Source organism: Uranotaenia lowii, chromosome 2 (assembly GCF_029784155.1).
Source record: "Uranotaenia lowii strain MFRU-FL chromosome 2, ASM2978415v1, whole genome shotgun sequence".
Lineage (NCBI taxonomy): Eukaryota > Metazoa > Arthropoda > Insecta > Diptera > Culicidae > Uranotaenia > Uranotaenia lowii.
Window position 1 is genome coordinate 424,911,676 of NC_073692.1, and position 11,470 is coordinate 424,923,145.

At 45.4% G+C, this 11,470-nt stretch overlaps 1 protein-coding gene across 1 annotated transcript; it reads left to right on the top strand.

Annotated features, from left to right (window-relative positions):
• The first annotated feature begins 2,742 nt into the window (after window positions 1-2,742).
• LOC129747136 (toll-like receptor Tollo) lies at window positions 2,743-10,870 on the top strand. Its single transcript, XM_055741175.1, has one exon. It carries the CDS (start codon window positions 3,862-3,864, stop codon window positions 7,861-7,863), a length of 4,002 nt encoding a protein of 1,333 aa, XP_055597150.1. The 5' UTR covers window positions 2,743-3,861; the 3' UTR covers window positions 7,864-10,870.
• Window positions 10,871-11,470: the final 600 nt, after the last annotated feature.

Genomic DNA, 11,470 nt, shown 5'->3' on the forward strand with positions numbered 1-11,470 from the left:
ATTTCAGGTTAGTAAGCAATCAAATTTGTCGAAGGACTTTTGAAGGTACATATTACAGGAAGACTTCAATCATGGGAAATATAGTCAACCATGCCTTAGGGACCAAGTTCGGGTACATTTACCCTATACAGCAAGAATCTTAATGATTATGGCTCATCTTTCAGATCTCAGGTTGTAGTTACAAGGTCTCATGATTAAAGTCTCATACCTTAAGTGAAATAGCCCAAAAACGTAAGAAACTACCTAAATTTTTTACACACCTATCAAGCTTCCTTACGATATGCGGAGCTGGAAAAGGCAGTTAAACGAGCTTGTAGACGAGACAAGAGAGCCTGGACAAACTCCCTAGCCCAAGAGAGAGAAAGAGTCGCCGCCAATGGAGATATCCGATTACTTTATGACATTTCTCGCCACCTCAGTGGTGCAAGGACAAATGCAAGAATGCCGCTGAAAGACCAAGCAGGTCAGTTATTGACCGACCGAACAGATCAGCTCAAACGATGGACTGAGCACTTCGAACTTCGAACAACTCTTCCGAGTCACGAATAGCGATGGCCAACAGAATCCGCAGCTCGAAGCGCCAACAGTAAGTCGCATAAATGGCGTCAACTCGGAAGCGCCTTCGCTGGCTGAAATAGAAGCGGCAATCAAAAACATGAAGTCCAACAAAGCACCTGGGATCGATTGCATCCCTGCTGAAATGCTGAAAGCCGACCCTGTCCTATCAGCACAAATATTGCACCGTCTTATCGCTGACATCTGGTATACTGCAACATTCCCGGCCGACTGGATGCAGGGTATCCTCGTAAAGGTCCCAAAGAAAGGAGACCTAACAGAGTGCGGTAACTGGCGAGGCATAACGTTGATCTGTACAACCCTCAAAGTACTCTGCAAAGTGATCCTGAACAGGATCCAGGAGAAAATCGACGCTACACTCCGACGGCAACAAGCTGGATTCCGATCCGGACGATCATGTGTGGACCACATTACAACGCTACGAATCATACTGGAACAAATCAACGAATTCCAGGACTCTCTTCTGCTGGTGTTTGTTGATTTCGAAAAAGCATTCGATCGACTTAACCATGAAAACATCTGGGTGGCTCTAAGGCGATGAGGAGTACCAGAGAAACTAGTCCATCTCATCGAAGCACAATACGAGGCATTTTCGTGCAAGGTCTACGGTCGTCGGTCGACGGTCGACGGTGTCTTGTCCGAACCAATCCCGGTAGCTGCTGGAGTAAGACAAGAGTGTATCTTATCACCGCTACTTTTTCTTATAGTAATGGATGAGATTCTGACTGGATCGATTGACTGTGCACCGAACCGAGGATCGCCGTGGAATCCTTTAACAATGGAGCAACTGAACGACCTTGACCTTGCTGACGATATTGTTTTGCTCGCCCAAACACAACCGGACATGCAGAGCAAACTCGACGACCTCACCGAAAGTTCCAAGGCAGCAGGTCTCAAAGTCGATGTCGGAAAGACCAAGTCGATGGAGATCAACACAGGAAATCCCTCCAGTTTCATGGTAGCTGGGCAACAAGTTGAGAAAGTGAAGTGCTTCCAGTATCTTGGTCGCCAGATAACGCCTGATGGTGGTACCAGGAAAGACATCGAAACCGAATCAGAAAGGCCCGATTTGCGTTTGCGAGTCTCCGAAACATCTGGCGGTCACGCCAGATCTCTCTGCAAACGAAAATTTGAATCTTCAACTCAAACGTCAAATCCGTATTGTTGCACGGATGCGAAACTTGGTGCACATATGCGGTGACGACGCGAAAACTGCAAATATTTGTAAACAGCTGCCTGCGGAATATCATCCGCGCTTGGTGGCCTGGCAACTGGATCTCGAATGAGGAACTACATCGCCGGTGTCATCAAAGGCCGCTAGAAATCGAGATTCAGGAACGTAAGTGGAGATGGATTGGACACACGCTACGAAAAGATGATAACGAGATTCACAGGGAGGCGCTAAACTGGAATCCAGAAACCAAGAAACTCGTGGCGGCGAGGCCAAGCCGCTGAAATCCGAACTGTCGACGAGAATCTTGACTGGGACCAGGTGAAGACGCTGGCTCCGGATCGTCAACAGTGAAGGTCTTTTACCACGGCCCTATGCACCGGAGGATCGGCGCGGGATCATTAGGTAAGTAAGTAAGTAAGTATCAAGCTTTAAAAAATCTTTGGCTTGTTTTAACAACATTTTTGTATTCGACTGAGCAAACCCAGTTTCAACTGGGTTGACGCAGAGCATTTAAGCAACAAAATTTTCTGGCAGCAGGGCGCTTTTTCACCCAGGTGCAATGTTTTGAATCCACCGATCCAACAACCCTCTCAGCAGCATTCGCTGCAAAGGAGAAAAATCCCAAGAGCATAAAAAACCGCTCAAAGACAGGTAGGTAAGAGAAACCTCTTTTGTGCAAGCGGAACCAGTTTTAATTGGGTGCCATGGTGTTCTTTTTTCCTGCCTTCACTAGAACTTCGTTTTTCACTTCTTTTAGGAGTTGAGCTTTAGCTTTCCGCTCATTCTGTGCTCTTTTTTCGCTCCCTCTCTCAGTTGAGAGAAAAGAAAACCAGTTACCAATCAACCAACCTGAGCGAGAAGGGCTCGATCGTAACCTAGGGAAGGTGATCCAGCAACGGTGTTTTTCCTGAAAGCCACAAAATACGACTCAAACGGGTGATCAGCCAGGTGGATCTCCCGTCGAATGCTCAGTTTACGAGTTGACTTTGCAAGAATCGCACGCGTTTGTACCTTAGCGCTTCGTCGGCCGGATCGAGTCGAAGATTTTTTGTTGTGCATAGTATTTTTTTCTGTTCCTGTTAGTGGGGCAACGTGCAGCAAAACACATCACACTCACACTCGTAGAACCGAAGATTCGAGAGTTGGTGTTTTGGAGTCCAGAATAAAAAAAATTGCGTGAGTTGAGCGCGACTAGCGATTGATTACAAGTGCCGTGCAAAGTAGTGTCGATCCCTCCCGGTGAGTGATCAACGTGATCTGGGTTGCGCAAAACTAGATCGAAACGGCCAACGCAATCCGCCGCTTTCACGCATCTTGGCCGCTGGAAGTTGCGCAGCACCCATTGACTAGATCGGGTTTTGGAGCGCGTCGCAGAAGAACAAAATTGGATTACTCGGGCTTTATCGCGACAGTAAATTTAAATTTACGAGCAACTTTTATGGATTATTTTATCAGGATCATCTAATTTTCAAGAAGAGAACAGAAAAAAAGTGGACGCGGTGGCCTTCCGAGACCTGGAGCGAAGAAACAAGGCGCATCGTGGGGTGTTTTTGTTGTTATTTTGGAAGTGAAGAGAGCGACGGCAATGGAAGAAAATGGAAAAAGGATTCACCGATCTGGGCGTTTTTCATTGGTGATCTCCTGAAGCGGGAATGAGAAGAAGAAGGAGATTGGAGAGTGCAACTGGGAAAATAAATTGATAAGAAAATAAGATAATGTGAAGTGAAATTTATTCGCCTCTTTTAACGTTGATAAAAGTCGTTCAGGTGAAGAAAACGTACCGCAAACAATCATCAGTCGGTATCAAAACATACATTGAATCTTACCTGGGAGCAGAAGTATTATGGTTTTGTTGTTTTCAAGTGGACCCACGAAGAAAGACAGTGTAAAACAAACAGAGAAACAATTATTTAATCAGACATGTTCGGAGCAAATACGGCGGCGGTGCTGTTCAAATTAGTTGAAGATTAAGTGCAACATTCGGAGGCTGGGTTAAGCAGCAAGCTGTTTGGGTGCGATCGCGAATTGGAATCGATCTATAGAGTGTAGTAACACCTGAGGGTTTCCCTCCGCGGTGTGTCGCAATCAGCCAAAATTGCCAGCCCACGAAAATGCGTTCCTCACCGGCCTTGCTGTCGGTCCTGTTTGGCACCATTTTTGGTGTTCTGGGTGCATCGCTTAGCAAATCGCTACTAGCGCAGGCCCCAGACGAATGCCGGTGGTCCGGCTACAGTGAAGATGATCTGACGTTAGTGTGTAGACTTAGAACTATCAATAGTGAACTGGAAAATACCAACTTTAGTGTTCTGCATCCGGAAAACACAGTCCGGTTGCGGTTGCAGTGCAACGATGGACTATTCTTTCAATCCAGCATCAGTCCGGGTAGCTTCCGACAGCTATCCGAGCTGCGATCCCTTTCGGTCGAGTACTGCAAGATAGCTAATCTTAGTGAGGGGGCATTCCGGGGACTCAAGGAGCTTACCAATTTGACACTGCGAACGCACAACACAGATTGGTCCTCAGTCAGTCTGGAAATAGCGCCTCATGTTATAAATTCTGAGCTGTCAAAGTTGGAGCGATTAGATCTGAGCCACAACAATATGTGGTCCTTGCCCGATGGAATGATTTGTCCGTTGACGAAGCTGGAGTATCTTAATGTTACGCAAAACCGGATACGAGACTTATCCGTGTTTCATTTTAGTGCATCGCTTAGCACTAGACTAACGAAAAGATGCGGAGGAGCAATCACGGTTCTGGATCTCTCGCATAACAACATCGACAATCTGCCACCGGCAATCTTTTCCGGTTTAGGAAAGTTAACCGAACTTCGATTGCAAAACAATGGGCTCAACTTCATCGCTGATCGAGCCCTGGAAGGATTAATATCGCTATCGAAACTGGATATATCCCTGAATCGATTATCCAACCTTCCACCGGAGCTTTTCTCCGAGGCGAAACATATCAAGGAGATCTACCTGCAAAACAATAGCATCAACGTACTTGCTCCAGGGATCTTCAGTGAACTCCAGCAGTTACTGGTTTTGGACCTATCCAATAATGAACTCACCTCGGAATGGGTTAATTCGGCCACCTTCAAAGGCCTCTCGAGGTTGATTCTCCTCGATCTTGCCAACAACAAAATCTCAAAACTAGAGTCATCCATTTTTAGAGATTTGTTAGGATTGCAAATTCTTCGGCTACAGGACAATTTCATCGAAACCATTCCGGAAGGCACATTTTCGGAATTGAACACACTCCATACCCTAGTCATTTCAAATAACCGGCTTTCGAATATCGAGTACTTCACATTTCAAGGCATGAGTCGACTGTCGCTGTTATCGCTAGATTACAATCGGATCTCTCGAATAGATCGAGTGGCATTCAAAAACATTTCCACTCTTCACGATCTACATCTGAACGGGAACAAACTGCTTCAAGTTCCGGAAGCTCTGTATGATGTACCTCTGCTGAGAACCCTAGATCTCGGGGAAAACCACATAAGCAACATCGATAACGCGAGCTTTCGCGAAATGGTCCACATGTACGGGCTCCGGCTAACCGAAAACAACATCGAACAGATCCGCAAGGGAACATTCGACGCGATGAAGTCACTGCAAATTCTAAACCTGTCTAAAAATAGACTGAAACGGGTCGAGCCGGCCAGTTTCGACAACAACACAAACCTGCAGGCGATCCGCCTCGATGGCAATTATCTGACCGAGATCGCCGGCCTTTTCACCAAGCTTCCGAATTTGGTGTGGCTCAACATATCGGATAACCATCTGGAGGTGTTTGATTACGCGCTGATACCGGTCGGGCTGCAGTGGCTGGACATCCACGCGAATAAAATCGCGGAGCTGGGAAACTACTTTGAGATCGAGAGCCAGCTGGCGTTGAGCACGATAGATGCTAGCTCCAATCAGCTGACCGAGATCACCGGCAGTGCGATACCGAACAGTGTGGAGCTGTTGTATTTGAATGATAATTTGATTTCCAAGGTTCAGTCGTATACTTTCTTTAAGAAACCGAATCTGACCAGGGTTGATTTGTTCGGGAATAAGATAACGACTTTGGATCCGAATGCGCTGAGGATATCGGCGGTTCCGGATGATAAGCCGCTGCCGGAGTTTTATATCGGTGGCAATCCGTATCAGTGTGATTGCAATTTGAATTGGCTGCAGAAAAATAATGTGGACTCGCGGACGCAACCGAAGCTGATGGATTTGGATAGTATTTATTGTAAATTGCTTTATAATCGAGGGAGGACGTACGTGCCATTGGTGGAAGCGCTGCCGAATCAGTTCCTGTGCAAGTACGAATCGCACTGTCATGCGTTGTGTCATTGTTGCGACTTTTACGCGTGCGATTGCAAGATGGAGTGTCCATCGAGGTGTACCTGTTATCATGATCAGAGCTGGACGTCGAATGTCGTGGATTGCTCCAGGGCAGGATACGATGAGAAGCTGCCGGATCAGATGCCTATGGACTCGACTCAAATCTATCTGGACGGGAACAACTTCAAGACGCTGAATAGTCATGTTTTTCTGGGTCGCAAGAAGCTGAAGATTTTGTTTTTGAATAACAGCAACATTGAGATGATCAGCAATAGGACGTTTTATGGCCTGAAGGAGCTGGAGCTGCTGCAGTTGGATCACAATCAAATCGAAGAACTGAACGGATTTGAGTTTATCGGATTGGAGCGGTTGAAGGAGCTGATGCTGCAGTACAATAAGATTACGACGATCGCAAATCATACCTTCGATCATCTGCATAGCCTGAGGATGCTGCGATTGGATCACAATCGGATAGTGGAATTTAATATGTGGTATCTGCCGAAACAGTTGTCGGATGTGCGGTTGGCATCGAATCCGTGGTCCTGTGACTGCGAGTACGTCGAAAAATTCCGCGAGTATCTCAGGACGTTTGATTTTGTTCGAGATAAGCTGAAAATAAAGTGTACAATAACGCTCACGCCGGGCAGCAATGACACGGCCCTGGCGATTGGATCTTCGCAGCAGAATGGAAGCTTGAGCCGGGATGTCGGAGGGAAAAGGATTCCGGGTGCCGGTGAGGGCACGGAGCCACAGGGTTTCTTGATTTATTTGGACAACAGTACGACACCGTGCAGTGGTGCTGTTCCACTCGATAACATCATCAACGGAAACTTGACATCGCGCAAGACGGTTTTATCGCCTCCGCCAATCGAAAGCTATATCCCGCTGCTGGTGGCTGCACTCTGTGGCTTCTCGGTGATCATCATTCTGATGCTGATTGTGTTCGTGTTTCGACAGGAGATGCGTGTCTGGTTCCATTCGAGATTTGGCATTCGGTTGTTCTACGGGAACTCCGATATGGACAAGAACGAACGGGACAAACTGTTTGATGCGTTTGTTTCGTACAGTTCCAAAGATGAGGCGTTTGTTGCTGAAGAGCTGGCACCGATGCTGGAAAATGGCGATCCTTCCTATAAATTGTGCTTGCACTATCGGGACTTCCCTGTTGGTGCATATATTGCCGACACAATCGTTCAGGCTGTGGAATCTTCTAGGAGGACCATCATGGTCCTGTCCGAAAACTTCATCAAATCCGAATGGTGTCGGTTTGAGTTCAAATCAGCTCACCATCAGGTTCTACGTGATCGCCGAAGACGGTTAATAGTAATCCTGCTAGGCGAGGTGCCGCAGAAAGATTTGGATCCGGACATCCGGTTGTATCTGAAAACCAACACCTACCTTCAGTGGGGTGATAAGTTGTTCTGGGAGAAGCTTCGATTTGCGCTGCCAGATGTGCCGAACAACCAGAGGCGAAGGCCGCAGCACCCGCCCATCAACATGACTCACTCAAACATCCGAAACAACTACCAGCTCAGCCGGACGCCAAACAATCGGGCCAATAACCAGTTGATCATGTTGCAGCAACAGCAGCAGCAGCAAGCTCAACAGAATCAGCCACCACAACCCGATCCGAGGCCTTCGCTGCAGCAACAACCACTTCCGCTGCCGGGACTGGCCCAGCAACCGCAACCTCCACCGCAACTTCTGAGGGGAGGAGCAGCCGGTCAGGACCAGAGCCGAGGCAATAATTCTCCCCGAACGGTGGGGATCCACATCTGATCGAGTCAAAGCCCACCAGAGTGTGTGTGATACGTGATCCTACTAGTGTGTAAAACCGCCGAAAAGGGGTGGACAACAAATTGTGTACATTCCTGTGAATAGTAGTAGAACCAAGTACTGATTAGTGAATTTTAGCAAAAAATGAAATGAAATTTATCGGTTAAACAAGAAAAAAACGCGAAACAAATGTGATATTATAACGTTAAGTCAGCCTAATTAATGATATGGGTCGTCCGTACTGGGAGCGGCACTAAAGTGAGTCGTCCGTCTTAAGAGTTGTACATAGTCCAAAAAAGAAGAAACAAGCAAAAAAAAGCGCCAAGCACGAGTACGAATGTGTGATCACGGCGCGGCTTATTGGGGAAAACGTAAACTGGGAACGAAAAAGTAGAACAAGTGACACAATCAACGACGTTCGGGTTTGGCTTTGGTCTCTCGACTGTCGGGTTTCACCCTGTTTCTAATCCGCTTGGATGAAGACCGCGGAACCATTGTTGTGTCCTGGGAAGAGACCGACCGACCCAAGCAAACGAGTGTCAACTATCATCGTCAATGTCAACTTGTGGCACCGCAATAAAATCTTGAATCAACCAGCCGATTCAATACTCCAACAACGGCGAGAAGAGAAGCAAATGGCAGCAGGAAGCGAGCAACCGGTGTGATTGAAGAAAGAAGTAGTAGTTAATGAAGCTCCAGTTATCTAGGTGAAGCTTAGTCTGAGCACAAAAAAAAGTACGAGGAGAGAGTTTCTGTTGGGGTGAAAACGAAAAAAACTTCTCTCGGGTTGAAAGCAACATGTGTTAACACAACAGCAGCAAGTACATCATGGTTGGTGGGAAGCCTGGGGGCAATGACAAACACAAATCAAATGCAAATTCATGTGCTATCACTCACTGACTGAATGGTTTGCTGGAGTGCAGGTTGTTATTTGTTTGGAACCCAGTAAGGAGAAAAAGAAAAGATAAGCTCCGGGTTTTTTTCCTTCTTTCAACGATCTCGGAAATAATTGTTACATCGATAATTGTGGAAGACAAGCGGTTGACAGTGAGAAGACAGGGAGAAAAAAAAGTAAAAAATGTGCCCCATCGTTCCAATGCTGCTGTCTACAGTGTTTCCGCGAATAGTTGTTTTGTTAAAAAAATGAAGAAAAGGAAAAAAAAATATTGTCACTGTCCCCGAGCTACCGAGTGTAACGAAAGCTGAAAGAAAAATGCAAGACTGTGGCAAACAGCGAAGAAACCGAGCCGGGGTCCGGTCGCTATTTAATAATGATAGTAACATCCCACCTCCTCGCCAACCGCCAACTACAAGTTCCCGAGGTCTCTAGGAATCAGTTCAGCACCTAGAGCTAAGAGGCCATTCCACAACTGGTCCAGTAGTCATGATACGGTTGACAAGTGGCCACCAAACGGGGTTCGTCGCGACACTGGCCATGGTCATCTGGTCAAAGCTTTATTACACGATCATCATCAGCATAATCAACGTGTGTGCTCCGTTTTGCAACTCTTCGGCGACTCCGGACTCAACAATGACCAATGTTGCTGATGTTGTTGATGTTGTGTTTTTTCTGCGGTTTTTCCTCCGTTCAAGATCGATCGAATACCTGTCCCGGGGATGGTTCAAGACCAGCAACCCTGGCCCCAAAGCCCCCTAGTCGAGTGCAGTGACAGTGTGTGACCACGAGGTGGAATGGTCAACAATTACCGCCGTTCCACTTACACACATCAGCCAGGCAGCAGGAGTCACGCTATACCTTCGACGATCAAGTGACTTCAACGAGTGACGCGAACGGCCAAGCGACGAACCTCCCTCTTTCAACGATTAACCTGAAGCAACAACGACAGACAGATGGCGCGGCGCGGTGGGGAAGAAATGTTATACAACACCATGCAATGCAAACAGCGCATCGGCCAAGTTTTTCCTGCGGTCCAGAATCCGTCCATCGAAGAAAGAAGGGAACCGTTTGCCTGGACAGGGAGCTACACCGCACCACACGTTTGCAAAACCCGAAGCGGGAAGCAAGGTTTCTGTTTTTGTACACATTTTCCATTTATTTTTGCGCTTATTACTGTTATTATTTATACTCTTCAAACCCCCTTCATCCGTTTCTGAGACCTCCAGAAGACCTCCAGAAGATATTATAACCGTAAGGCAGGCAGTTAGGGAATGAAAGGTTTAGCAGTAGGACTTTTTTTCTTGCTCTCGTTTGCTGCACCAGAGCCCTCCTCAAAGATGATGCAAAAAGAAGTTACGGATAAAACTGTAATACCAAACACAAAACCGAGTCAAGTCAAGAAGTTGTTGTCAGTATAGTTGAGGTTGAGGCCCCACTTTGTGGTAGGAAACTAAATTCCAGACAGAAGAGAGAGATACTTTTTGAACGAGAAAAAATAACAACAGGAAGCAAAAAATCCCATCAGCCGAGAACAGCATTTAGGGGACATTATTGTCAAGAATCAACAACAACAACAACAACAACAACCTTCCTGCATTTATGATGCAGTGTTTAAGAAACACATTCGTAACAGCAACACGCTACAAACATACACACCCAAACAGCTATAAACAGGTCTAAAGAGTTACTAAGGTAGGTCAGATTCTGGAAATTTGATTTAGCGGTTTTCCGACTTCGCCACAATAATGAGACTACCATTGAGAAGGCACCGAAAACAATCTTTTTAGCGCAATGATTAATGGAAAATCCATTCCAGGCAGGAAGTTTAACAGCGTTGAGCCATATGTTTGATAAGTAGGTTTCTCGATTTGCGGTAGTTTTCCTGGCAAGACAAATGTGTGATCGAAATGTGTTGCGGTGCGCATAATTTGACAGACAGAAACACAGAGTGAATGAATGATGTTTCAATTTTCCCAAAGCTTAATCCTGAGTAGGAAGACGATGATGATGGCGAAGAAGATGATAAGACTTATTAGTGTTTTTGAAAATGTTGAAATTATACTAGATTGTATATAGGCGAAATAAAACGAAAAAATTAACTACAAATGAAAACTATTCGCACTTGTGTTTCAATAGAACAGTAAAGAATATTCCTATTTTGACAAATAAAACTTAAGGGACTTAGTCTTTGGCGTCTTAGATAAATCGTTCATTTTATTATTTGTTTTATTGCTATGAAATTTAACAAAAGTAATGGTAAGTAAAGTGTTTGATATTCCAAAATGAAAATATCTAGAATCCATACATGAAAGCTTCGCCAATATATTGATTTCCCCACCGGGAATTCCCGAGAATGAAAATAAGAAAATCGGGAATTCTCGTTTCTCGGGAAACGCTAGAATATCCCATGCATTCCCAAAGTCAATAAAAAGTGCTTAATTACAAAGAATTAACACGATCTAAATTGGAAAAAAATGGACCAGATTGAGCAAGAAATTTGAAAGTTTAACCTTGATATATGGCTTGAACTTAATTTTTTTTTCTTTCTAAAAAGACAATGAATCTATAAAACGAAACATTTGCATTAAAGAAATGCTACGATAAGAATCTAAATGTTCTATGTTAGAACTCTCGTCATTTGGAATTTTCGGTTCGCAAACAGTAGGAAAATTATCACAAAAGGAAAATTTACGAGATTTGATGAATAACCTG

Coding starts and splice junctions, on each gene's coding strand:
- LOC129747136 (XM_055741175.1), top strand. CDS start 3,862: ATGCGTTCCTCACCGGCCTTGCTGTCGGTCCTGTTTGGCACCATTTTT.